At 43.7% G+C, this 27,024-nt stretch overlaps 1 protein-coding gene and 1 long non-coding RNA gene across 7 annotated transcripts in view; one reads left to right on the plus strand and one right to left on the minus strand.

Annotated features, from left to right (window-relative positions):
* Nucleotides 1-27,024, plus strand: part of SPATA7 (spermatogenesis associated 7) — a 59,965-nt gene that overhangs the window by 13,112 nt on the left and 19,829 nt on the right. For 3 of the 6 annotated variants that reach the window (XM_083448183.1, XM_083448186.1, XM_083448185.1), the window contains 2 exons: nucleotides 8,533-8,580; nucleotides 12,251-12,384. In XM_083448183.1, coding sequence (XP_083304309.1) covers nucleotides 8,533-8,580; nucleotides 12,251-12,384 — 182 coding nt within the window. Of the gene's footprint in view, nucleotides 1-3,436; nucleotides 3,673-8,532; nucleotides 8,581-12,250; nucleotides 12,385-27,024 lie in introns of those variants that run through there. The other 3 variants (XM_083448184.1, XM_083448187.1, XM_083448188.1) reach the window with 2 other exon arrangements.
* Nucleotides 15,197-16,711, minus strand: LOC310681489. The gene is made up of 3 exons (XR_014513353.1): nucleotides 16,592-16,711; nucleotides 15,773-16,275; nucleotides 15,197-15,304 (listed from the first exon to the last, which is right to left on the minus strand). It is a non-coding gene; the product is annotated as an uncharacterized lncRNA (long non-coding RNA).

Below are 27,024 nucleotides of genomic sequence, written 5' to 3' on the forward strand. Positions count from 1 at the left end.
CTTAAGCCTTGTAGCAGTTTAAGATGCATAGTCAATAAACAACCTTTCTTTTAAATGATCTTTCATTTCAAATGTTGTGTGTTCAGACACACACCAAATGGTTTCCAACTATGATCTGCATTGTTCTGTCTGGAGATACTTAGGGGGTAATACTAAAAGTGACTGCTGGGCTGAATTGAGCCTTGCTGCACACAGAAAGTGGTGGAAAGTGGGGCAGGCAGATCGCTGTGCCAGCCTGGAGCTGATGCCGCTGTTGGGCCCAGATGGAGTCCAGTGTTGTCATGTGATGGGAGCAAGGCTGGCTTGGACCCTCGCAGTCCTCAGAATGCCCTGTTTCAGGGCTTTCCCATTGGCAGCTGGTGAGCATCCCAGTGGCTGCCTCTTTGGGGGGTGGAAGGGAGAGGTCCATACAGGCACAACTGGGAAGAGTCCAGTGAAAGTGACATGGCTGAGAGGAGGGAATAGTGTAGAAGGGTTTGGGCTGGGATGCTGGCTGTCTTAACTTGGTTGAGTTTTAGCTCATGTACATCATTCTCCCCATCAGAAGCCAATGGGTCTCAAACTCTTGATGAGCTAGGGATTGTTCCCTGTATGCAAAGACAGGCTCTGGCAGATTGAGTGGACGAGAACCATTTAGTGGGTCCAACAGTCAATAAGGCTGTATCTGCACGTGCTGTAGAGGGAAGTGAGGGGAAGATGGGGCTCATCAACCTGGGAAGGTAGTCCATCTAGGAGAAAGAAAACTCTGCTCCTAAACCTCTGCTGCCTTGCGGGAGAAGAAAAGGCTAAGGAGTAAACCCTATACAAATCCTGAGTGGAGCCCCTAAGACAGTAGGATGGGGCCTTGTATGCCTCCTTCCAGCAATTCCTGCTGCCAAGCCAGTGCCAGACATATTGCTCTGCTTTCCTTTGGAGCACATCAGGAAGGCTGAGAAGGGGGGTGTCTTGTCATCTGGGAAGTCCAGAACCTCTGTACACACTTGTGCCCCAGGGTGATCACTTCAGTGTTGCTAATGCAGAGGTTTGACTTCACCCCAGGAGGCGCAATCCATTGGCTCTCAAGACAGATAGATGCCAACAACAAAAAAGTCATTCTGATTTTAATATTTAATACCTTTTTAGATGGGGTTACTCACACATCTGCCTTATATCTTTTCAGATTTGTAGTAATTCCATTCAGGTTCCTAGGTTTGCAGTGCAATTGTATGCATGTTTACCCAGAAGAAAGAAAGGCCCCTTGTGTTTAATTACTCCTATTACACCTGCCATCCTAGATACATTTCACCTGGAAATAAGTCCCATTGAACTAAGTGGGACTTTCTTTTCACTAGATATATATAGACTTGCACTATGTGTTTAAGAGTTCAGCCTCAGCCAGTCAAATCAAACTAGTCTCCAAATCCATTTGTTTTCCACATAAATTACATATAACAACTTTTTAGTCATCTTGCAGAAAACATTCACCCTGTTATTAAATGAAATCATTTACATATATTAGTCGCTTAAAAAAAATGAACTCAATGTGACTTAGAAAATCAAATCTATACCGAACTATTGTGTCCATTTTGTATTTTTAAAATGTCAACCATAATTGCAAATACTGGGTTAAAGGTAAACAGTACAAAAGACCTTAATAGATGGTTCTAAAAAATAATTTCATTAAAGGTGCAATTTATAGGGCCAGGTATTTTGCAGTCTCTGAGCTATGTATCCTCACTACAAGCCCCATGACATGTTATCCCTATTTTGCAAACTTAGAACAGAAGCTGAGAACCCAAAGCTGTCCAGAATATTCACCCCTGGTGTGAATTTGAACTCAGTTCTCCTGCACCCAAATCTAACAAGCTGCCCCACACCTACCTGCTTTATGAAGAAAACTGTATCGTTCAGTGAACATCATTGTGAAACAAATCAGCCAATAGTTTTGTTGAAATGCACCTCCTCCAATTGCATGCTTCATTGCACAAAATTAATTCCCAGCTCCTGAGCTCATAAGCCCAGGGTGTAAACTGGTACTATCAGTTTCATGTCACTTTTTAAAAAATAAATAAATCCATAACTTTCTAGCCATTGTGATCTATGTGTATCATCAGATATTCAGAAAATAAGGGGAAAAAAACACTACTAGGGATGTAAGAAGGGCAGCGCTGCTTGTTTTCCTGCATTGGGTGCAGCTGTTCTTGGGGAAGCAGTCAAGGCACAATGGCAGGGGGCAGGGGAACAGTAACTAACCACAGCTGTTTGTCCTGAAAAGAGAGCAGGAGAGGGCCAAAAGATATGGGTGTTTTCTGACTGACCAGGATCATGCCACTTTCGACATGCCCTGAGTCCCTTCTGGCAAAACCTGTTGCCCCAAGGAATGCCAGCTGACACATACGCACCTTCCACTTGCCAGATTAGAGGCAAGACAGATGTGGATATCTGTGCAAACAGAAGCTGGTTGAGATGCTGGCCTTCACTCGCGTCTCAAAGTGACCCTCTCCAAGGGAAACAGCTGCTGCTGAGGAGTCCAAAAGGTGCCGAAGGTAGCATACATTATGAATGTGCAAATTAGGTGCACCAAATTAACATATCTCATTTGTGCCCTGTGCAGCAGGTCATTTATCTCTGTAATTGTGCCTGGAGGGGGAGGGGAGTTCTCTTCTTTAGGTAATTCATATTTCTAAGGCGCTACTTTGGGCAGCAATTGATGGATGAGAAGACAGTTGGCCGGTGGAGGGGAGAGGAGCGGAGGGAGAGAAAGAGGGAGGAGGAAAGAAGAATGGGAATGGAGCCTAATAGTCACAGTGCAGTCCAATAGTAGGAGACTATCTCCTGGATTTGCTGCAAAAATATCATTATAACCCTCCCTCCGACCCCCTGGGCTTGGTCTGTGTTTCCCTTCACTTGGTTCTTCCTGTGCTCGTAAAACTCAGGCTTTCTTGGTTGCCACGCTTCTTTAGATACTGCACTTCTGTCATGGCACCCAAGGTGGTATATAGTTTATGATGAAAAGGTATAAGAAGGAAAAATCAGGAGGGAAGAGGAAAAGAAGCAAGCTCAAAGCACCAACCTTTTCATGGGAAGACATAACGGAATAGCGTGAGACAGGAGGGAGAAGCCCAGTGGCAGTTGGCCCTATCCAGGCTGATGGAAGAGGGCTTGTTCATCTCTTCTGCTGCTGATGGAGACATCTCTGACAGAGGAGTGAGCCAAATGGTGACTGATCCCTTCACTTGAGCCCACAGAATGGGGCTCGCTAAGCTTATTCCTCCCTCTGGAGCAACCAAGAGGAACGTCGGTGGATGGAGCCAGTTCTGGCAGGGAAAGAACCAATTGGCAGTTGTCCCGGCTGTTGTTGACAACTGTTTCAGCCTCTCATGCATCCAGGTGACTGGGAAGCTTTGCCCCCAGCCCTAGATATTCGGAGAACGGCTGGAGTTTCTCAGTAATGAAGACTCAGCACTCTGCACATGGTCAGATATAATCTTGGTTACTATTGCTACTTTTCCAAAGCTGAGGCCTCTGGAAAGCCTTGGGTCGAATTAAACCCAGAATGCCTTGATTTATCATTCCAACCAGCCTGTTGCCGTTGGAGCTGACATCCGACAGCTCAATACAGTGCACGTGTTTCTATCATGAATAGTCTTCCCCCATCTTCCAGCCTTCCGAGTGTGCTGGACAGTCATGCAGGTAAAGTCGCTGCTATAAAATACAACCACGGTAAGTGGAAGAGGCTTGCCCCCTTTCCCTCACAGGCTAACTCAGGGGATAGAATTGCTGTTGGCAGCTTCTCTGACTTGTCAATCCGACTGGAGACCTTTCACTTAAGACAGGAGGAGAGCGTTTCTTTGTTAAATGAACATCATGGTAGAACCTGTGCGTTTTCTTGCTTGAGTTTTTCTCTCTGTAACTGTGAGGGTTGAACTTCACTGGTGTTGTTTTGTCTTAATGGAAGTTTAGAATATGCAGCGGAATATGTACTAGTTGGAGTGCTTGATGAAAATCTTGAAGTCCAGATAATTCCCCAAATTCAAGATGGAATGCCAAACAGAGGACCAAGCACTGTCCTCTTGAAAATGTAGGAGGTAGCATGGTGACAGCAGTCACGAAATTAAAAGACACCTGCTTCTTGGGAGAAAAGCAGTGACAAACCTAGACAGCATCTTAAAAAGTAGAGACATCACCTTGCCAACAAAGGTCCGTATAGTAAAAGCTATGGTTTTCCCAGTAGTGATGTATGGAAGTGAGAGCTGGACCATAAAGAAGGCTGATCGCCGAAGAATTGATGCTTTTGAATTATGGTGCTGGAGGAGACTCTTGAGAGTCCCGTGGACTGCAAGAAGATCAAACCTCTCCATTCTTAAGGAAATCAGCCCTGAGTGCTCACTGGAAGGACAGATCCTGAAGCTGAGGCTCCAATACTTTGGCCAGCTCATGAGAAGAGAAGACTCCCTGGGAAAGACCCTGATGTTGGGAAAGATGGAGGGCACAAGGAGAAGGGGACGACAGAGGATGAGATGGTTGGATGGTGTTCTTGAAGCTACCAGCATGAGTTTGATCAAACTGCGGGAGGCAGTGGAGGACAGAAGTGCCTGGCGTGCTCTGGTCCATGGGGTCACAAAGAGTCTGACACGACTAAACAACAACAACAACAAGCAGAGTGAAAACAGGACTGCCCTATATTAAGGGGATGGGGAGAGGACAAGTGCCCACCCTACAGCAAAGCTTAAGAAAACCACAGCTCCTTGGTTCTCATCCAGAGGCAGTGTCTTAGCATTGCACAGGGTGCCTGCCTCCTTCCCTTTTCAGAGCCACCCACGGTGCAGTGTTACATTTGCATAATTTTACCACATTAACCGTGTGGTTAGCCAGAATCCGCAAACCTGCATCTCACCCTGGTTACCATGGCTACAGATGGTGTGGATGCAATGCTGCGCTATAGATAGCTTTGTAACAGGGAAGGGGCATTTGTGGGCAGAAGAGAGGAAGGAAAGAAGAGGAGTTAGACTACAGCGTGCCCCCGGTTTCCTGACACACCCACCCAGTGCACAGTGGACCTGTGACTCCCAGCCACCCCACAGATCCCTTTGCTTCTTACTAGCACCCCTGTACCCAACAGAATTCTACTTTTGCCTCACAGAAGGAGGTGAGGAGGGAAATTAACTTCTGATTGAACAAGCGCAGTCTGCTGTGCATGTACACACACACATGCACTTACAATAGCAGCCTGTATAGTGGAATGGTGTCAGTGCTGGCAGAACCGCAGCTGACCTGGATGTGAGGCTAGGTCACATCAGTGGCAAGGTCGGGGCTGTGTGGGCGCACCAGGGAGAACATTGGGTTGGCTCTGTCCCATGTGCCCTTGCTGCCTTGAACTGGCAGTGCTGCCTTGCCCAATCCCATGTGACTCCATGGCACCACCTCATCATTCAGACCACTTTTGGTTTTTGACTTAGTGCATTTGTATCCCATCCTTTCCCCATCACGATTCTCTCAGGAGGCGGTAGGCTTCCTTTCGCTAGGGGGCCAGGACTCAGAGTCAGAAGAAGGTCGGCCATAAAACACCTGGTGTCAGTGAAGTTAACTCTCTTTTTTCAAAGAAACCAAAACAGTGCAGGCCTAGTGATCACAACAACTCTTCCCAGTCAGTCTTGCCCCAGTTAGGCAGTTGCAAGGACTTCTCACCGCTTTCTAAGATTCCTCCCCCAGGTCCTTCCCCAGCAACCTGAGACTCCTCCATCTTGTCTCTCTCTGCTCTGCCCTTTTCATTCCATGTTCTGGGAGACCAGGGAGGAAGGAAGATGTTCACAGCAGGAGAGAGAGAGACTCCCTGGCTTCTCCAGCAAGCCTGCCCCGTTCCTTTCCAGCCTCCGCTTCTGCCTCTGATTCTGGACTGCCCTCTGCCTCTTCCTGCTCACCACTGTTACCTCTTCAGCTTCCTCCCAGTCTCCTCCCTCTTCATCCTCGGACCACTCCTCACCATTCCACCACCAGTCCCCTGGCTCTGAGCTTTCTCCCCTTGGGGGTTCGCCAGGTGGAGCCTCCCACTACTCTGTATCCAGCCAATCCACGACATCGAGACATCTAAGCAGTGACCGGGCAGCCATCTCTCAGGGATGCTGTAGTTGCGCCTCTGCACTGAAAAAGGGTGGAGGAGTTGGTCTGGATGACCTCTGAGGTTCCTTCCAGCTCTAGAATTCCATGACTGCAACTCAAGGTGGCATAGAGTTCTCAAGTGCAATGGAGCAACGGCATTCTCTCTCCCTGGTGCCGCTGTGAAATCCCCAATGGAGAATGAATTATGAGCGATGGTGGGCTTTTCTTTTGGGAAAACAGGTTGCAAACAAACTTTATTATAACAGATGTAAACAAGGAGTTTTATTCCTCCTTCTTCCACAGCAATGCAACAAACAGTGCTGTTGCTTTTTATTAAAACGTATACTGTTTCAAGTTATAGGCTGTATGCTGTTTAAGCTTATGGTTACTTTCTTTTATACATCTTTCATATATCAGATTTCTCCACTCACACTTCAGGAACTTAGGATTTTAACTGGACTGTTTCCCTTACAGACCCCCAAATCCTCCTTGGCCTCAAAATCAATACTGCCCTTTCCTGTCAGAGTATTCCCTCAGAGGACCCTTTTTCCTGCAAACACCATGTGGGACTGTGTCTTTTCTATTTTAACTGTGTTCCGCGATTCAGAACCTTTGAGCATATACTGAGAGTTCTCGGCTCTCCTCAGCTCTACCACCTGTCAGAACGAACTCTCCTGACAGAATCCGACCCCATGAATCTCTCTCACCGCCTCTCACTCCACTCCAACTGCCTCCCTTGGAACAGTGGCCAATCAGAAGCTGTTGCGGGTTAACTGTTTGCTGGGGGGGGCACACAGGTGACTCAACCTGCTCAGTAAACAAACTTTTCCGTCACATGGTCTCACATCCAGGCACTGCTAAGTCTCAGCAAGGGCTAAGAAGGGCTGTAGCATCTGTATTAGAGCATCTGCTTTGCATGCAAAAGATCCCAATCCCCATCACCTTCAGGTAGGACTGGGACAGAACCCTGTTTGAAGAAGAAGAAGGAGAAGAAGAAGAGTTTGGATTTGATATCCCGCCTTTCACTCCCTTTAAGGAGTCTCAAAGCGGCTAATATTCTCCTTTCCTTTCCTCCCCCACAACAAACACTCTGTGAGGTGAGTGGGGCTGAGAGAATTCAGAGAAGTGTGACTAGCCCAAGGTCACCCAGCAGCTGCATGGGGAGGAGCGGAGACACGAACCCGGTTCAACAGATTACGAGACTACCGCTCTTAACCACCACACCACACTGGCTCTTCTGTGTTTGAAACACTGGCTAGCCACTACCATGTCACGGCTAAAATGGCCGCTGTTTCTTTAATGCGAATAAAGCTGGGTCAGCATGACTCAGCAGTCTGCAGCAGGTTGTATATATAAGTGAGAAATGTTAGTTTGTGCTGAGGCTGGTGTTTGGGTTGGTTGGTTAGTGCTGGTGTGTATAGTTATTCGGTCGTGTTTTGCACAAAGACTTTTAAGAATAAAACTCTGCAAGGATATTCTCGTGGACTCTTTTTGTGCCGACAAGGGTCTGAGGACCAGGCTGAGGAGACAAAGGGAGGTCAGAACCTTTTCCTCCTTTTTTTGCTTTTTACAAACAATGACATACCAGTCAGTGCAGACAGTTCAGAGCCAAATGGATCAGTGGTCTTACACTGTGACCACTTCCTGCGATTCAGTGCCCAGTCAGGCCATGCCATAGTCTTGAAATCAGTGAGCTAAAGCGCATCAGCTCTTTACTTGATTGTGGCTATAAAAACAAATTTTAAACACTGCTTTGGGTGCCCTAAACATTTAATTATTCTGTGATCCATACTTTAGCATCTTGCTTGATAAATAGACTGTAAAAGTACCTCTTTTTTCAGATGGGGCTGATTCGTAGGACTAACAGTATCGGAAACTAGATACTCTGTATTTATCTGAGAGCAGCCTTGAATAAAAATACCATTAGAATATGCTGATGTGGTCATTCAGATGTTGCTGGTTTTCCATGCACCACTGACCACATTCTCTGCAGTCACTTCATGGGCACAAATACTCAGGTTTCATACCCATTAAAGCCTTGGACAGGAACAAACATTCTTTATTAAGTAATACTGTGTCAGGGAACAGTACGTATCCACAGCTACAGTTACAGGCCTTACCGTTCTTTAATAAGAGTTCATAAATGTTGAAGTACAGCACGGAATCCACATTATGATGCCTGTCTTCTGCAAAAGCTGGTCACAAGCTTTCTATTTCATTCTTTAACACAGCTAACTGGATTCATTAAAACCAAAAAGGTAGTTAAATGAGTGAAAACATTTAAAGTGTAGAGTGGCCATTATGTTCCAGCCACAGAAGTTTTTTTGCATTTTTAGTAGCTTTGGCGAAAATACATCCCACCAATAAGCTGACGTTAAGCAAAGTCTGTTTATTGCAAATCTTCAAAGAGAATGTTGATTCACTCACTTTAATGGTGTGTTGTTTGTTTTTCAGCTGCTGTGGACTGCTCAGTACCAAAAAGCAGGTTAAACAGCATAAAACGTACGTATTTCCGAGGCATTCGTCTTCTAAAAACTTTACTGAAAGCATACTATGGTATTTTCTTTTTTTTTAAATACATTGTCCTTTCATAGATCTCAGGGTCCCTTCCAACTCTATGATTCTATGTTTGTCATCTCCATTAATTTCAATGGGTCTGCTCTGAGTAGGACTAACATTGAAAATATACCATCAATCCTTTCAGGTTGCTACCTAATTTAGCTTTGGGGGGAATTCTCCACAGATCTCAAATAAGGTCAGATTCTGAGGGTGAGCCAATCCCACTTGGATGACTTCATTGCTGTTAAAACACTCCATAATAACATAGAAGAGAGTAGGAATATTTTACTCTTTCTCTTTAATACCTGCCTGCCAGGCTGTGGTGGAAAACCTGTCATCTTTCTTCAGAGCCTGCCTGCTTTGCTTGCTTATTCATTCAATCATTCATTCATTCATTGGACTTATAGCCAATATGTGACAGAAAATGTCAGGTCAGGTGTTGGCTGATCTGAAATTACCATTTTTAGACCAGCTGTCTGCCTGTCTCCCGCATTTCCTGTGCGAACACAATAAAGGAATATACTTTTACAGTTGAAGCATATGCAACTTTTGGAGTAATGATTTGAAAAATTATGAGCTTGCCGGGCACCAAACTGTATCACTCAAAGGTAGGGGGAGGGGAACCCATCTGCTTGTCAAATTAAAAAATGTATCCTTCCTGTAATTCCACTGTATCTGCTCTCAAGCTACAGACTCATTATTTTTCTAGCTATTTCTGTGCATTCATTAGGTGATGTATGCATGCATCGTCTTGCAGTGCTACATGGCAGTTGGAACCATCTTCTTATCCATGGGCAGAACATAGAATTTACTGAGCCAAACCATTGGTCTATCCAGTTCAGTATTGTTTACAGGGTCTGGCAGCAGCTCCACAGCAATGTCCTGGCTGTACCTGAAGATGCCAGGGATGCCAAGGATTGAACCAGCAACCTTCTGCATACGAGGCTAGTGCTCTCTGACTGTTGTCCAGTGTCATAATTTGCTGGTTTTCTGAAAAGAAAACAGTATATCTTTGGAACATACGTTTGGTTCTGCTTGAAAATTGCGTATCAAAATTGTACCTGGAATTTTAAAATAGCAGCACTGAGTGCTTTGCTTTAATACTTTAAATAAATCCCACCTGTGAAATCAATAATACCTTTCCTTCTTTGTACTCCCATCTTACATCTTTTGGGGTAGGAAAGCTTTCAACAGGAAAGCTTCCTCCACAAAGGAATTTGTAGCATTGCACAACTGTTCATTGTTAGAAGGTCTGCATTAGAGAACGTGCGGTGGCTTATGCTCAGTGTCTTTAAAAAGGGGGTTAGGTAAATTCATGATGGAAAAGGCTATCAGCATCTGTTAGTCATGTGGTTATCTGCAACTGTGAGGATCAGAGGTAGGTAGCATGCCTCTGAATGCTGGTGGCTGGGGACATGAGTGGGAGTGGACAGTTGTGGGCTTCCTTGCATCATCTGGTTGGCCACTGTGTAAGCAGTTTGATCCAGTAAGGCTTCTCTGCTGTTCTAATGGGTTTGAAGAAATTGGCTTGGTTTTGTTTGTATTTGATAAGCGTTATGTTGTAAGAAAATGCAAAGCTGACATAAATAAATTTTATCCACTGGCTCCAAAGTTTCACTTCTTACTTTCCTCTTTGATCATTTATGGATGAAAACTTTTAAATTGTTCCTTTCTAACCAGGCCTTTGGTTGATTTGATTGACAGCCCTTTTTAAATGGGGGGGGGTTTGGAGGGGAGGGTTATTGAGTTGTTGTTTTTATTTTGATTATATCTTTTGTGGTTTTATATTTTGATTTTGTCTTGTGAACTGCCCTGAGACCTCCAGGTACAGGATGGTAGATAAATTCTAACAACAATAACAATAACAACAGCTACTGCTACACATATGCAATCCAAAGCACACTTGAATTACTGTACATTCATTTTAAATATAAAACGTATCGACCCAAACCCAGGGGAAACTTGCAGTGTTTCAATTTACATAGAGATCACTATGACAAACTTGTTGTAACTCATTTGAATCCTGCCAAGTTCAATGGAACATTCAGGTTACTAACTTTCTTTGGATTTGGGCCAAAGTTTTAGCTATAACAAATTGATGTGTGGATTTTCTGCAGTCACTCACCGCGTTTTCTTCCTTATGCAGTCATATAAAAGATAGTGTGTCTGATTGTATGAGCAGCCAGAAGAAATGAAGCCAGAAGGGTTCCTAGCATTTTAATTAACAGATATCTATTGTGTCATCCATAAAGATGATTCACAGATCACTTCACAGAAGTATGGCCTCATTGACTTTGTATACTTTGTGCCACACTGAATTACTCACTTCTGCAGAATGTTTGAGATCCTGTGTTTATTTTAAAGGAATGTCTACTTATTTTTCGGGGGACGCAGGTGGCGCTGTGGGTTAAACCACAGAGCCTAGGACTTACCAATCAGAAGGTCGGCGGTTCGAATCCCCGCAACGGGGTGAGCTCCCATTGCTCGGTCCCTGCTCATGCCAACCTAGCAGTTTGAAAGCACGTCAAAGTGCAAGTAGATAAATAGGTACCGCTCTGGCGGGTAGGTAAACGGCGTCTCCGTGCGCTGCTGTGGTTCGCCAGAAGCGGCTTAGTCATGCTGGCCACATGACCTGGAAGCTGTATGCTGGCTCCCTCAGCCAATAAAACGAGATGAGAGCCGCAACCCCAGAGTCGGTCACGACTGGACCTAATGGTCAGGAGTCCCTTTACCTTTACCTTACTCATTTTTCAGAAACCACAAGTTGTCCACCTAGTTGCCCTTTATCTGAAAGCTGAAATAACTGTTAACAATTTAGAGGAAAAATGAAGTCCAAGCTTCTTGGATTACATTTGACTCAAATTGATTATGAGAGCGAAATATAACTTTAGCTGCCAACCTGTGTGTTTAATATGTTCTTAATGAAGCCCGACTGATACTTATTCATTTGGTTTGATTCCTTGCCCAACCTTTTCCATTAGCTGCCAGTTTGGGTTACAACAACATGAATAATCCAATTTAAAAGCAAACAAAACCACCAACCAAAAACTGTCATACATTAATTAATAATTTGCAGGTAGGTTGTATTGTTAAAAGTTCATCTGTCAAAAGGCCAGAGGGGCATCTTCAGCATATTTATGACACATACGTGACATTGCTAAGTAAATATTATTTGTCTCATTTCTGTTAACCACAACAAAATAAGAGTTCATCTTAGTACTGTTGAAGTACAAATGAAATTCCAATTGACTTTAAAGAAGCAACTGTTTTATTTGTTTATTTGTATTTGATTATTCTGGTTCTGGGGAACCTTTCACTCTCCAGATGTTGCTGGCCTTCAACTCCCATCAATTTCAGCAATCATGTCCAGGGATGAGGAGAATTGTAGTTGCTACACATAACTATTTGTGTGGTAGTAGACCCAGATGGGTGATGATAATACTTATGTGATACATAATTAAACTGAGAAGCATACATTTCTGGACTATATCTCAAAACTTTCAATTTCCTCAGTCCATCACAACACATAATAGCTCAGTAATTTAATTTCTAAAAGGAGCCTTAATATGAATCCCTCTGTTTTTAACTCTGGTTCATTTTTCCTTACCTTAAGTTTCAGACCAGCAGCGAAGAGAGAAACTCAAGAAAGAAGTCGAAAAATGTGAAAAGGAGATGATTTCGTCTAAAAATGGGTCCCGATCTAGTTCCAGGGAGAGCAGAAGACCACTGTCAGCCACCTATAGAAAAGTAGGTATAATGATTTTTATTTTTTAATTAGCCTTTGATTCCACTCCTGTCAGAGAAGGATTCATTCTAATTGCTTTCATTGTCGTGTTGAATAATAGCACATCAAATTACTAGTTCTTGTAAACTTTTGGTCTCATAGCTACACTTGTTGACTAGCACTGGGTAGAATTATGTTAGCCAGGAGAGGAATCTTTTTGTAAGACAAACACTTGGAAGAATAATGTTGTTTTCATAGCAATGAGAGCAGGAGAAACAATTGACGGGATTCATTTTCGGTTTAAAATATGCACCGGGGTGTATTTTGCATCCAGCTGCTGCATAATGCTGGCCATTAGCTGGTTGGTTCTTGCATGACTATTTGGTATCTGACAATGTGAGTGATGACATTATTAGGTTTCTGGAAAATAATTGTGCTTTGGAATATTGTTGGTGCTGGAGATGCAATATGCACAGTAGTTACTTCTGTTTTCCGTTTTGAAGAAGAAGAGAGGAATGTCAGATAAAATATGTGAGCTTTCATCTTTTAGTCACTGTTATTTTCTCGCATCAAGGATGTTGTTATGTCTTTCTTAGCCCATGGATGAAGATACTTCTATAACCTTGAGATGCTCTGCAGCACTTGCTAGCAAACTACTGCTTTGACCGTGTTTATGTGGGGTTTGCAATAATGCAGGTGTCTTACAAGACATATATGAGACTTTAAAAATAAGTGCTCTTTCTACCAGTGAGATAGGAAGAAGTAGAATATGACATTTTAAATGCATTTATTTAGAATACTTCAGTCTCATTTTATAGCCCCGAGAAGCTCCCGAAATAGCTTGTGAACGATGCTCAAAATAAAATTGCAATCAAGTCCACTACAGGAACTGAAATTGCATGGTGTCCGTATAGAACTAGGTTTATCCAGGCAATGTTTCCTGCCCTCATCCTTTGTTCTTCTCTGCTTTCATGCGAGGCAGAAGCTCTCCCACCAAAATCCTCTGAGGTAAGGGAGTGGGGCTGAGCAGCTGGGAGTCAGCCATAATTCAGACAGGCCTTCCTTTGCTTGCACACACATTGCTTTTAGGCAAGTACACATTGTGTGGGTTACTGGGCTGCCTCTGAACACCACTGAAAATGGCATTCCTGCATATTCAATACTCCTCATCATTTCCCTTTAACATGCAGAATAACAGGCCTCATTCCGTGACATCAACATGCTGTGCATTTCTTCACCTTCCTCATGTGGAAGAGCTTTGTGATGGTGCACTTAGGGCCCTCATGTACGTCAAACATGCAGGAAGAGGAGGAGTGTTGTCGGCGGGCACAATCTCACTTCTTCCTTAACACATGACCACCCCTAGTGCCATTTCATTGTGATACAGTGGTAACTGACCCAGGACTTCGCGTTGATGAAACCGTGTGGGTCAATATTCATCAACACTGATAACAACTGATAAAGCCTTAAACGGCTCAGGACCACAGTACCTCTCAAGGATTGCCTCTTTCCATATGAACCTACATGGACCCTGAGATCATCTTCTGAGGCCCTTTTTCATGCGCCATCTCCTCGAGAGGTCCAGAGGTTGGCAACACAACAACGGGCCTTCTCTGTAGTGGCTCCCCATCTGTGGGATGCTCTCCCCAGGGAAGTTTGCCTGGTGCCTTCATTATACACCTTTAGGTGCTAGGCAAAAACGTTCCTCTACATCCTATACCATTTTTAAAATGTGTTTTTTGGGTGCGGGGGGTGCTATTGGGTTGTTGTTTTAATTTTTATTATATATTTTGTGGTTTTATATCTTGATTTTAATCTGTGAACCGCCCTGAGATCCCCATGTATAGGGTGGTATATAAATTCAATAAATAATAATAAAATAATAATAAACAAACTCTGTTGCCAAATAGAGCATATTTGCAACTGAAAAAGCGGGGATGGTGGCACCTTCCACCCTGAAGCACCTTTGGCTGCCTTAGATGCAGCTGTTTTACTCATTCATTTATGTACTGCTTAGATGCCAAAACGGCTTATTCTGTGCCACTGCAATAAAAGGGACTCCTGACCATTAGGTCCAGTCGTGGCCAACTCTGGGGTTGCGGCTATCATCTCACTTTATTGGCCGAGGGAGCCGGCATACAGCTTCCAGGTCATGTGGCCAGCATGACTAAGCTGCTTCTGGCGAACCAGAGCAGCGCACGGAAACGGCGTTTACCTTCCCGCTGGAGCGGTACCTATTTATCTACTTGCACTTTTGACGTGCTTTCGAACTGCTAGGTTGGCAGGAGCAGGGACCGAGCAATGGGAGCTTACCCCGTTGCGGGGATTCGAACCGCCGACCTTCTGATTGGTAAGTCCTAGGCTCTGTGGTTTAACCCACAGTGCCACCCGCGTCCCGCCACTGCAATACCATCTGTCTAAAAAGGGTAAGCCTAGAACCTCCTCTTTTTCATGCCGTGCAGTTAGTGTTTTGGAAGAGGGAGTTGGGTTGAGAAATGAGATCCTTCACTTGTACCACAGGTGCTAAGGGGTGGGTGGGGGCCAAAGTTGTGGGTCTGTTGCAATGAGCCCCAGATCTGGGCAGACTGCAAAGCACAGTGCTGGTGAGATCCCAGCCATTCGCCATCTTACTGCCTAGAGTCATCTATGCATATAAATTGGCAATATTTTTGTAATAGGTCTACAAGCCGATGGATCCCCTGTTTATCTGTTTTACTTCTGCGTAGACATGGTTAGGATCAAGCTGCAAATCTAAGATATCTGTAGAAGCAAAAGTGTAGGGAGTGGTTTATGCAGTTCTTACTTATAGCAGGCACCCAGTGTGTGGCAAGCAGAGCAACCTGTCTCAGTGTTACATCCCATCGACAAGCAGGGTGTGTGGAGATTCTGCTCACCTGTTTTATCTTTAAATTCCATTAATTTAACTGGGATCTGCTTCGATTGCTGTAAGAGATTACATATTAGATGACATTCATCTTCTAAATCAGGCTGTTCATAATTTCTCAGCTATTGGGGGTCAGGAAAGTAAATTATAATGAATCTTAATATTCAGACAACAGAATGAAAAGTCATTAAATAATTACACTATATGAATCTGTACTGTCTAAGCACTTTGTGGTATTATGAGCAGTCAGTGATGGATGAATAAAAATTTCTGAGGTTTTACTCCATCTAAGTATAATAAATACACTTTCCTGGATAACCAACAAAATCAATGTCCAAACAAATTAGCCCGTCTTAGCTTTGATTATCCACCTGACTTTCTGTTCTATTCTGCTTCTTTTTAAGTGGTATTCATTTGCATTCTCTTCTCATTAATAGTGATGAGCGCTGGCATCTAATCTTCCATGCATCAGCGAGTTTGCATTTATTAGCTTTAGCATTAGTATTTAGTGTTGCAGTTGCATCTACCTGCTGCAGACATAAGGCTATGTGTGATCCCAGTTTTTCCATTCAGAATCCCTGCACTCAGAGAGATCACCAGCTGCTTTTTGCAATAGTTGCCCATGTGAAAGAGTAAATGAAGCATCTTATAAACTGGATAGGCACATTGCTCGATTGTTATTTAAGATATCCTAATATGATATAGTAGAATTTTCTGGCCTGTATGAAAAATTGTTCATGTAAACGGAAAGCCTCATCTATAACTAGTTTTGTTGTCCAATAAAATTGAATAAACAAACCTTAGAGCTTGAAAAGCCCCTGGGAATGCTGGATCTATGCCAGATTTGGGATTTAAAATACATCTGCTTTGTTCTGATGTAACACTAAACTATGGTTTACCACATGGATGGGGAACCTGTGATCCTCCAGGGGTTTTTGGACTACATTTCCCATCAGCCTTGACCGTTGGCTTTTTTGGTTGGGACTGGTGAGAGTTGGAGTTGAAGAATATCTAGACAGCGATAGGTTCCCTATCCCTGGTTTAGCATTATGAGAATCAGCTTTGGAGAACTAAATGTCCCGTCCCCAATCCTTCTCCTATCTCCTAGGGCAAAGCTACAAGGAAGAGGTCAGAAGAATTTGCTTCTATTTTTGATTAAGCACATGTTTTCCCAACCCTAAACTGTGGGGTCAGAATTTAGGATTTGAACAACATGCTAAACTGCAGTTACTTTAAAACAGAAAGAAAAATAATTTAAAACAGAAGGAAAAATAGTTTAACATCCCTAAACTGGGATTAATCTTAACTATAATTATAAAACTATAATTACAAAATTACAAAAAAACTATAATTACAAAACTATGGGTTGAAGTTGGTTTTTCTGCTAACAAAAGTTAAGATTAACCACAGTTTCTGTGGGTTAAGGCGGCATGGCAAACTATGGTTTGGAATACAGAAGTGAAAACTTCCAATTTTCCTTGTGTCCAAGGAGAAGGGAACACAGAAGCTTGGGGGCTCCTGCAGTGCATTCTCAGAACGTTGCAGTACAGTGGTACCTCAGGTTCAGAACTTAATTCGTTCTGGAAGTCCGTTCTTAACCTGAAACTGTTCTTAACCTGAGGTACCACTTTAGCTGATGGGCCTCCCGCTGCTGCCATGCTGCCGTGCGATTTCTGTTCTCATCCTGAAGCAAAGTTATTAACCCAAGGTACTATTTCTGGGTTAGCGGAGTCTGTAACCTGAAATGTTTGTAACCTGAAGTGTCTGTAACCCGAGGTACCACTGTATAGTTTAGCATTAAGTCTGATTCAGCCCAATGTTTTGAGTCAAAATACTATGTTACAAACTGGCAGGTGGTGTGTACCATACACTTTGAGCTATCCCCAAATCAGTCTCTTTACCTCTTCCCGTGTAATGCAGAAATTCTTAAAGCAACTCACGTGCACTGAAAAAATGACAGCCGTGTCCTTGACGTGTTGCAATTCATCAGGTTGAGCAAGTGTTACAAAGTTCTCCTGTTCAATAAAACATATCCTATTTGTGCAGATCGCAGTATTTTTTAAGACTGGGTCTGGGTGGCTGGGCAGGGAGGCAAAACTAGGAAGCTTTGTGGTTTGTTTTGTGCTGTCAGGGTTATTCAATAGCGCTTCTACCACTCAGTGGGATCTGTGTGAAAGATATATATGTTTTGCTGAAGGTTAGCTGTATCTTTCTTCTGGTTTCATGCTTCAGTATGGAATCGAAGCCATGGGAAGACTCCCCTAGGAACAGGATGTGTCTGTCGCCTGTTCAGATTCATGGTTTTCTGTAAATCTTGAATGACTTTCTGCAGTTCAAAGTCAGACAAAGCCTTCAGGAGTGCTGACTCCCTAGTTTTATCTGCAACCCAACTTTTCTCATTCCTTCTCATTGTACAGGGCTCTGTTCTGCAGGTGTATTTGTGGAAATCGACCCCCTGAAGGTCAGAAGGCAGCTAAGGAGCACTTCATAATTCTTTCACTTGGAAACACTTTCTTTTGTTCTTGCCCCATTGTTGCGGTTTTGATGTCTCATATCTTTGTTATTTGAGTGGTGACTGATCTGTTGCAGGGGTTCCCAAACTGTGGTCCATGGATCACCATTGGCCCATGGGCTTCATGCAGGTGTTCCTCAGTGGCAGGTCTATGCTGAACAATGAGAGAAGCAGCTATGAATGGTGGGCAGAGTGCATTAATTGTTCTTGTTGCTTTTAAATTGTATTTTTATTCCTTCTTTTGTATTTCTACATTTGTTTTATTATTTATTATCATGTTTTATATTGCATTCTATGGAATTCAAATTGCAGTACAATAGAAAAAAACAAAAGCTAAGAAAATACAGTTAGAAATTCTACAGCGTCTAGCAGAGACCCACCAAGTGTCCCTATTTTCCAGGGACAGTCCCAGATTTACAAAAGCCACAATCCCACAATGTCCCGCTTTTCCTTAGGACGTCCCTATTTTCATCTGATAGATCTTGGAGGTAGCACAGCACATTATATTCTGCTTTGACAGGCGGAAGATAAAATCAGTAAGTGGTTCACTAAGACCCTCAGCAATTTTCAAGTGATCCATGGGGACAACATTTTGGGAACTCCCGATCTTTTGGATTTTATCAAATTTTTGTTGTATGGTTTATTGTATTAATAATATTTAGCACATCAAAATAACACAACAAGAAGGACAAGATCTCCTATGCCTCTAAAAACAATCTGTTTTTGATAGCCGTACTGAACAGGCCAATCTCTACTGTGGAATGGCTCATTTTAAAGTTCTTGGTCAGAGTACACACCCAAGAGTGTGTTAGATTTTGTTGGAGTGGGGATGATTGATCTCTTTTTTGTGATGAAATCTTTCTTTCAACTTGAGACCTCGGATATAGGAAGATATAAAACAGTAGCAGGATGGTTATCACTGGTGTTTGATTGTAACTAAGAGACTCTATGATAAAAAAGAGAGATTTTGCATGTTCTTTTGTAATTCAAGAAAATCTTTAATCAAAATTATTTCCAAAACCAAACAACACTCAGGAATTCCTTTGGTGTGGAGTGAGTGGCGTGGAGAGGAATATAGCTTGTTATCACATAATATCAAAACTGAGATGATAACCGCTAAGTCTCAGTTGTGTAATTTATGCTCTGTTTGTTGGCATGAGGTGACAGAAACAAGAATAGAGCAATTGTTGGTCTTATCAGCTGTCCACAGCTGGCCAAAAGCTTCTCCTCTAAAAATGCACATCTATCTATACTGAGCTTTTATTTGGCTCTGAGCATCCTCAAATGCGTGGCTCATTCTGTTTCATACTTCAAGGCAATTGTTCTTCTTTTTTGCTATCATTCACATTATTATTCCTTAGTCTGGTCCATTATCTAGAGCTTCCAGCAGTACAAGACTGTCTGCATCTCTCTCCCCTCCCCAAAATAATGTATCTCGTAGTCCAGGGGTAGCCAAAATGGTGCCCTGCTGATGTTGTTGGACTCCAACTCCCATCAGTTCTAGCCAACATGGCCAGTTGGCAGGAATGATGGGAGCTGTATCCCAACAACATCAGCAGGGCACCATTTTGGCTACTCTTGTACTATTCTTTTTCATTCTTCTTACCAACCAGCAACTCTGTTTTAGATGTTTTATAAGTTTGCTCCATAATATACATCACTCCTAGCCTGTTGATTTCAATGGGACTTGCTCTCAAGTAACAGCTGAGTGAGATACTACCCTGTTGAACTGCCAAAACACTTGTTGCAATAGGAGGTAATAGGGATTTGGAGGAATGCTTACATGGGAGAATTAGCAAGGAGGAAGGAAGTGTACACAAGCCCACCAGGGTGCTATTCCCTCTTCTGGTTTTGGAGACAGCAGCAGAGAGGAAATCCATTAAAAATGGCAGGAGGGATTTTCAGGGGAGAGTTTGTGGACAGGAAAAGTTTTATAAACCCTCTCCCAATTCTTCTTCAAAAGTTGACAAGCCATGTTTCCCTTTTGTCTAGTTCCACTGTAGGTACAGATTTCTATTAAAGGGACACGGGTGGCACTGTGGTCTAAACCACTGAGCCTCTTGGGCTTGCCGATCAAAAGGTTGGCGGTTCGAATTCCCAAGATGGGGTGAGCTTCTGTTGCTCTATCCTAGCTCCTGCCAACCTAGCAGTTCAAAAGCACACCAATGCAAGTAGATAAATAGGTAATGGGAAGGTAAACAGCGTTTCTGTGCACTCTGGTTTCCGTCAGGGTGTTCTGTTGCGCCAGAAGTGGTTTAGTCATGCTGGCCACATGACCCGGAAAGCTGTCTGTGGACAAACGCCGGCTCCCTCGGCCAGTAAAGCAAGATGAGCGCCTTTGACAGGACTTAACCATCCGGGGTCCTTTACCTTGGATTTGTATTGCTATCTTTTAATGGATTATTTCCACATTTTACTTGTCTTCTACTACTTTTATGTCTTCTCTGCATTCCTCTTTTTTCAAGCCCATTAAAAAAAGTGTCATATCAGAGGGAAATGCGATCATATTCAGACCAAGCAAGTTACCCTTAAGAGACAGTGAAAAATAAATCATAGCTTTCAAAGGCACTGCAAAGTAGCTTTCTCAGATGAAGCTAGCTAGAAGTTCCAGTACACTAGAAAACTGCAGCATCTGCATTTTGATGATGTGTCTTTCAGGCTATCTTTGTATCTCACTAAATAAAAAACAGCTGAAGACCAGAAGCAGGAATAAATGGAGTTGAAAGAAGACACTAAAGAGGACACATAGTAATGAGGCCTGTATTCTTGGTACCCTATGATGAAGTGATAGGAAGTGGTCTAATTTGGAATCCAGTTCCGAATACCACCTTCAGCATCCATCTGTTGTTTCTTTTAAAAAAGGGGATCAATGTGTACAATTTTGGTTTAAGATGTGTCCTAGGTTAGTTCTCACAACTTCCCTAGATTTCCTTTAGGGTTTGGTCTCACCATGGCAAATCCCCATTTCCACCAGCATTTTATCTAGTTACTGTAAACCTGCCCATGCACTGAGGTCATCAAATGAGGCACTGCTCTGGAAGCCCCATCCTTGGGAATAAGGAACAGTGATGCCTCTGCTGTGGTTCCCCAAATCTGCAGTGCCCTCCCTCCTCAGACATCATTTGCCTGCCCTTACTCTGTCATATTTTAGCCACCATAACAAACTTTGTTTTTCCAACCTTAGAGCAATGTATAACCTCAGGTTGTTGCTGGTTGTGTTGCCAGCTTTCGTTGCCATTGGAGTTTTAGCTGGTTTTTATGTTAATCGTTTTCATTTCATTTGCATTCTTTTCCAGACTGTTTGTAAGTCACCTTAGAAGTTACGTGTAGAAAGGCCAAGCGAAATCCATAAACAAACAAATAATAGTTGGTTTCCCTGCCAACAAACGGCACTGATGCCAATTGTGAGTGGGTAAACATTCGGGAGATGGGAAACACATTGCGGGGATACTAATTCCTATGGGAGGAGAAGCTGCAAGAGAAGGTTTCTTCACAGTTTTTAAAAAATTCTGAACAGGCGTCCCAGAATGTGCTGTTTTGGTTCCTTTTGCTGGCCACGAACAGGAGGTGCCGCCACAGCCCCAAAGGCTCGGCCCAAGCGCAGCTTGCCTCTCCGTGGCTCTGGAGGGTGGCAGTCACATGACCTTGGTGAGGGGGCCTGTTGTGGAGGTGCTGGGTTGCACTCCCTCAGAATTTTGCACCCGGGGCCATTCCTACCCACCCACACTACAGCACTCCACGAGAAACTGGTGTGCTTTAAACCTAAGAGTCCTTAATAAGAAGTGGGAACATAGGACACAAGACTTCCAACTAATAGGAGTCCTGATGGATCTATGAAGAAAGATGAAAGGAAGCAGGTAGCATGCCTGGCGTTTTCTTTGAAGCATTTAGTTTTCAGATGCCTTAAATCTACAATGTGATTTATTTAGGTATTTAATCCGCACTTCATTGATAATATTAGTATGTGTGGCAGTAGTGCATGTGCTGCATTTTGTTTTTTAATGTTCCGTTTCAGTGCTAACTGGTTTGCTCGCTCGCTAGATCGCTCTCATAAAAGATGCTTTCTGGCCTTGGGGCCTAGTGCTTTCAAGAACCTGGTCCTCCTAATTTTTTTGCTGCTGGAGCTTCTTCTCTAGCAGTATCACAACCCTAGAAATCTAAAGGGATGATAGTTGCAAGTTCTTTCATTTATTGTTCAGTTTAATAACCTGCCTGTTCATGTACCATACTTGTCAGGACTGGTCGTTGTCCTCTTCAGATCACCACACAAATGCTTCTTGTTCTTTATAAAACTCTTTATTGTGTATTAACAAAACAATCTTATAAACGGTTCTTAACTTTAACTATTCTTCCTCAGAGTCACTTATTTCAGATACCTTCTGAGCTCTGCTTCTCCATGACCAGCCACCCTCAAAATGGCGAAGGCGCCTCTCCCTTCGTTTTCCCGCTCTTTTTTCTAACCTCCTGGCTAGAGCTGGCCTGTATCTCCTCTCCTCCGAATCTGAGCTAGAACTTAACCCTTGCCTTTCCTGTGAACAGCCGGTCCCTCCCTGTTGTTCCTCCCGCTCCCTTCTATTAGATTCACCGCTCTCCCTCCCCCCTTGGGGAATGCTTTCTCCCTCTGATAAACTGAAAACTTCTAACTCTTCCCTGACATCACCCCCTCCCCTAAGCCCCCCTTCCTCCTTCTCGCTCTCCTCTGTTTCTGGAGGACCGAACCCTATGAACTCTTCTTCCTCGCTATCTGTCTTTTCAAAAATTTCTTGAAGATGCCAGTTATGGGGTTTTGGCTTGTGGGGATATTTTCTATGAAATTCTCTCTGCAATTCTGGAACGTTAATTTTTTCTGCTGGTTCCCATGAGTTATCAGACTCATCTAACCCTTTCCATGCAACCAAATACTGTAATTTCCTCCTACTTATTCTCGAGTCTAATATCTCTTCCACTTCAGCCTCCTCTTCCCCCATCATGGTGGGGAAAGGAGGTGGTTCCCTTGAAATTTGATACTTATGCGCTGGTACAAACACTGACAATAAAGATCTATGAAATACAGGGTGTATTCTCATATTTTCAGGTAAATGAAGCTTGAAAGTGACTGGGTTAATTTGAGCCTTTACTTGGAAAGGTCCCAATCTCCTTGGTTCTAGCTTTTTACACCTCCCTCGTATTGGTAGTCCCTTGGTAGACAGCCATACCCAGCTCCCTACTTGGATTTCTTCCCCAACTCGCCGGTGCCTGTCTGCAGCTCTCTTATAAGCCTCTTTATCTTCTTCCAAATCCTCTTTCAATATCTCATGAATGCACCTCAACTCCTCTATCATTTGTTCTGCTGCTGGTACTGCTAACTGCTCCTCTTGACCTGGGAATGCCCTTGGGTGCAAGCCATAGTTTGCCACAAATGGGGCTCTGCCCGTAGACACATGCATTGCATTATTATACGCAAACTCTGCTAGACTCAACTTCTCTAACCACCTGCTCTGCTGATAACCAGCATAACACCTCAGATATTGTTGTAGTGTTGCATTCGTTCTTTCAGCTTCCCCATTGGTTTGCGGGTGTCTCGCCGACGTGAGGCTTAGCTCCACATCTAGTAACTGCATTAACCTCTTCCAAAATTGTGATGTAAATTGGGCCCCTCTATCTGAAATGATTTGTGATGGCAAACCATGCAACCTAAAAATATTATCTAAAAACATCTTTGCAGTTTCCTGTGCGGTCGGAATTTTGGTACATGGTATGAAATGTGCCATCTTGGTTAGCATGTCAACCACCACAAAGATCACTGTTTACCTATGGGATGGCGGTAGATCCGTTATAAAATCCATAGACACCACATCCCAAGGCCTTCCCGGCGTGGGCATAGGTTGCAACAACCCTGCGGGAGCTGCTCTGGGTGCCTTGGCTCGTTGACATACTTCACAACCTCTTACATATTGTGTTACTTCCTCCCTTAACTTTGGCCACCAGAACTGTCATGTGATCTGATACAGGGTCTTTTCTCTACCAAAATGTCCTGCAGTCGGGTTATCATGATGTTGCCTCAACACTTTACCTCTTAATTCACCTGCAGGTACATACAGCACCCCTCTCCTGTACAACAATCCATCTTTTTCTTTGAAACCTTCCTCTTCCCCTCTACCTTTTCTCAGTTCCTCCATTTTCTTTTGTGCAAACTCATCTGTTACTGTCAATCGCTGGAATTCCCTGCCGTCCACTACTACGGCTGCACACCCCCACTGATCCGATCTCAGCATTTCTCGCAACTTGGGAGGTGCTTCCCCTTCCATATACTCAGGTTTGCGCGACAGCGCATCTGCACGAACGTTTTGATGCCCAGGTATATACTCAATCCTAAAATTAAACCCAGCAAAAAACTCCACCCACCTAATTTGCCTTTGGTTTAGCTGTCTAGCAGTTCTCCAATACTCTAAATTCTTATGATCTGTTTGTACCACCACCTGATGTGACGCCCCTTCCAAAAAATGTCTCCACACTTTAAAGGCAGCATGCACAGCTAAAAGTTCCTTATCAAATATGGTGTAGTTTTGTTCTGATTGATTTAATTTTCTAGAGTAGAAGGCACAGGGTCTCCAGTCCCCTTCCTTGTCCTGTTGCAGCAGAATGGCCCCAATAGCCCTATCAGAGGCATCAGTTTCTACCTTCATACGTTTACTTGGATCTAGGTGCATAAGATATTTTTCTGAAGCAAACACCGCCTTTAGTTTATCAAAGGCCTTCTGTGCTTCCTCAGACCATCTGAATGGCCCCTTGCCTCTTAGACAATCAGTCAGTGGCGTTGTGATTTTGGAGTAATTACCTATGAATTTACGATAGAAATTAGCAAATCCTAAAAACCTCTGTAGATCTTTCTTAGTCTTAGGTGCCTCCCATTCCACCACTGCCTGAACTTTACTGGGGTCCATGTGTACCCCTTTGTGGGAAATGCAATATCCCAGGAACTCCACCTTTTGTGTATGGAACTTACACTTCTCTAACTTCACATATAACCTGTTGGTCCTCAATCTCTCTAACACCTGCGTGACATGTTTTACGTGTTCCTCCATGCTTTCACTATATATTAAGAGGTCATCTAAATAAGAGACGCAGAACTGATCCAGTATACCTGCTAAGACGTGGTTGATGAAGGTTTGAAATACCCCTGAGCCATTTTGCAAGCCAAAAGGCATTACCAAGAATTCAAATGCACCATACTTAGTACAAAAACTGGTTTTCCACTCATCCCCTTCTCTGACCCTTATCAGATTATATGCTCCTCGTAGATCAAGCTTGGTAAAGACTTTGGCTGACCTTACTCTCTCTAAGAGGTCATCTATACGTGGCAGTGGGCACACGCGAGGCTTCATTTGGCTGTTAAGGATTCTGAAGTCACATACTAATCTCGGTGCCCCTTCCTCCCCTTTCTTTTTGACAAAAAAGACGGGAGCACCCCCCGAGGCTGTGGACTCTCTAATAAAACCTCTCTGCAAATTCTTTTGCAGGAACTCCCTCAATGCTGCAGATTCTACTTCCGACATGGCATATATCTTGCTTGGTGGCAACTGTGCCCCAGGGACTAGATCTATCTTGCAATCATAGGGCCTATGTGGTGGAAGTTTATCCGCTTCTTTTTCACAAAAAACATCCCGATAAGCAATATATTGTGACGGAATCTCACTTTCATTCCCCATCAACTTCCCTTCTACCTCTGTTCCCATTACTTCCACTGAGATTTTTCCCTTTTGCCCCAAACAATGTGTCATACAATAGATCGAACCAAAAACCAAAGACCTTTGATGCCAGGCAATCACCGGATTGTGACGATTGAGCCAACTCATGCCCAGCACCATCGGGTGTCCAGCTAGTTTGGTCACATGAAATGCCCTGGTCTCTGAGTGATGACCCATATCCATTTTCATTGGTGGAGTCTCATAAGTCACTTCTCCTGACAGTAGCGGTCTGCCGTCGATTGTTTTCACTCGCAGTGGGAAATTCAAAGGTAACAAAGCGATTTTGTGTTCCTGTACCAATTTCTGGTCTATGAAATCTGCTGACGCTCCTGAGTCTAACAGCGCCTCTACCTGGACCCTGTGTCCATTGGGTAGTTGTAGTTGCACCTTCACCGTTAGTCCTGGGATAGGTGGTTCTGCGTGAGAGCCTTCTATTGCTTCTCCACCCGGCTGCAAGCTCCCATTTCCAGCCGGGGACATTCGTTTCCCTGATGCAGTTCCTTTGGGCAATTGTCTTCTCCCATGTCTGCTCCAGATAGAGACTCCCATCCTTTACGATTGCGACATTGTCGTGCTAGATGCCCTGGTTTTCCACAGACGAAGCAATGCCTCATGTCTCTTCCTCTCCCTGCATTTCCTCTTACCATGGAAGAGGTAGTAACTGGGAGGGGTCTGGCTGCTCCTAATTCCATGGGCTCTGGCCGCTCTCGTCCTGGCATGTTGCCCGCTCTGCTCTCTGTACTTTCGATAATATTGTTTTCCCGCCACCGTGGTCGCCATTGTTCCTTCCTTTCACTAGCCCTCCGTTCTATGCGTAGGCTCAATTGCAGGCACGTTCGGACCAGAGAATCCAAGGAACTAGGTTCTGGCATTTGGGCCAATTGGTCTAAAATCTCATTATTCAGTCCTTCCCTAAAAAGGGCTGCAACTGTTGGGGAATTCAGATCCCATTTTAATTTCTGCACCAGCAAACTAAAGTTGGACCAATAAACTCCCACAGTGTCTTTTCCTTGTCTCATCCTCAACAGCTGCCTTGCTGTGATTACTTCATGCGCAGGGTCTAAGAAAATCGTGTCAAGATACTGCAGAAACATTTGTAGATTTCCTAGGGTAGCATCCCTTCGAGATATTAGGGGTATAACACAGTCCTTAGCCCTCCCTTCCAAGAAATTAATCACATAAGCAACCTTCTCTTGCTCAGATTGAAATTCTTTATCCTTTATCTCAATTATGTAAGAAATTTCTGTCTTGAAAGCCATGTATTCAGAGCTTTCTCCCTTGAAGCTACGCGGACGTACAGTAAATGTTTTACTCACTCTATCTCCACACGTCGCTTGCAGCATGGTTCTATGTTCTCCCAGTGCTGCCGATAGTACTTCTACTTGACTTTTCAACTGTAAGTTCTGTTGCCATAAGTCCTGTAATGTTAGCTGGAGCGCTGGGGTTTCTCCTTGCCCAACTGGCGCCACAGCTCCCTCCATTTTGGCTTCTCCTTCTTTACGTATAGTGAAGAGGCGCAGAGCAGAAGGTATTCTGTCAG

The sequence above is a fragment of the Podarcis tiliguerta genome (genome assembly GCF_965153285.1).
Source record: "Podarcis tiliguerta genome assembly, chromosome: 1".
Classification (NCBI taxonomy): domain Eukaryota; kingdom Metazoa; phylum Chordata; class Lepidosauria; order Squamata; family Lacertidae; genus Podarcis; species Podarcis tiliguerta.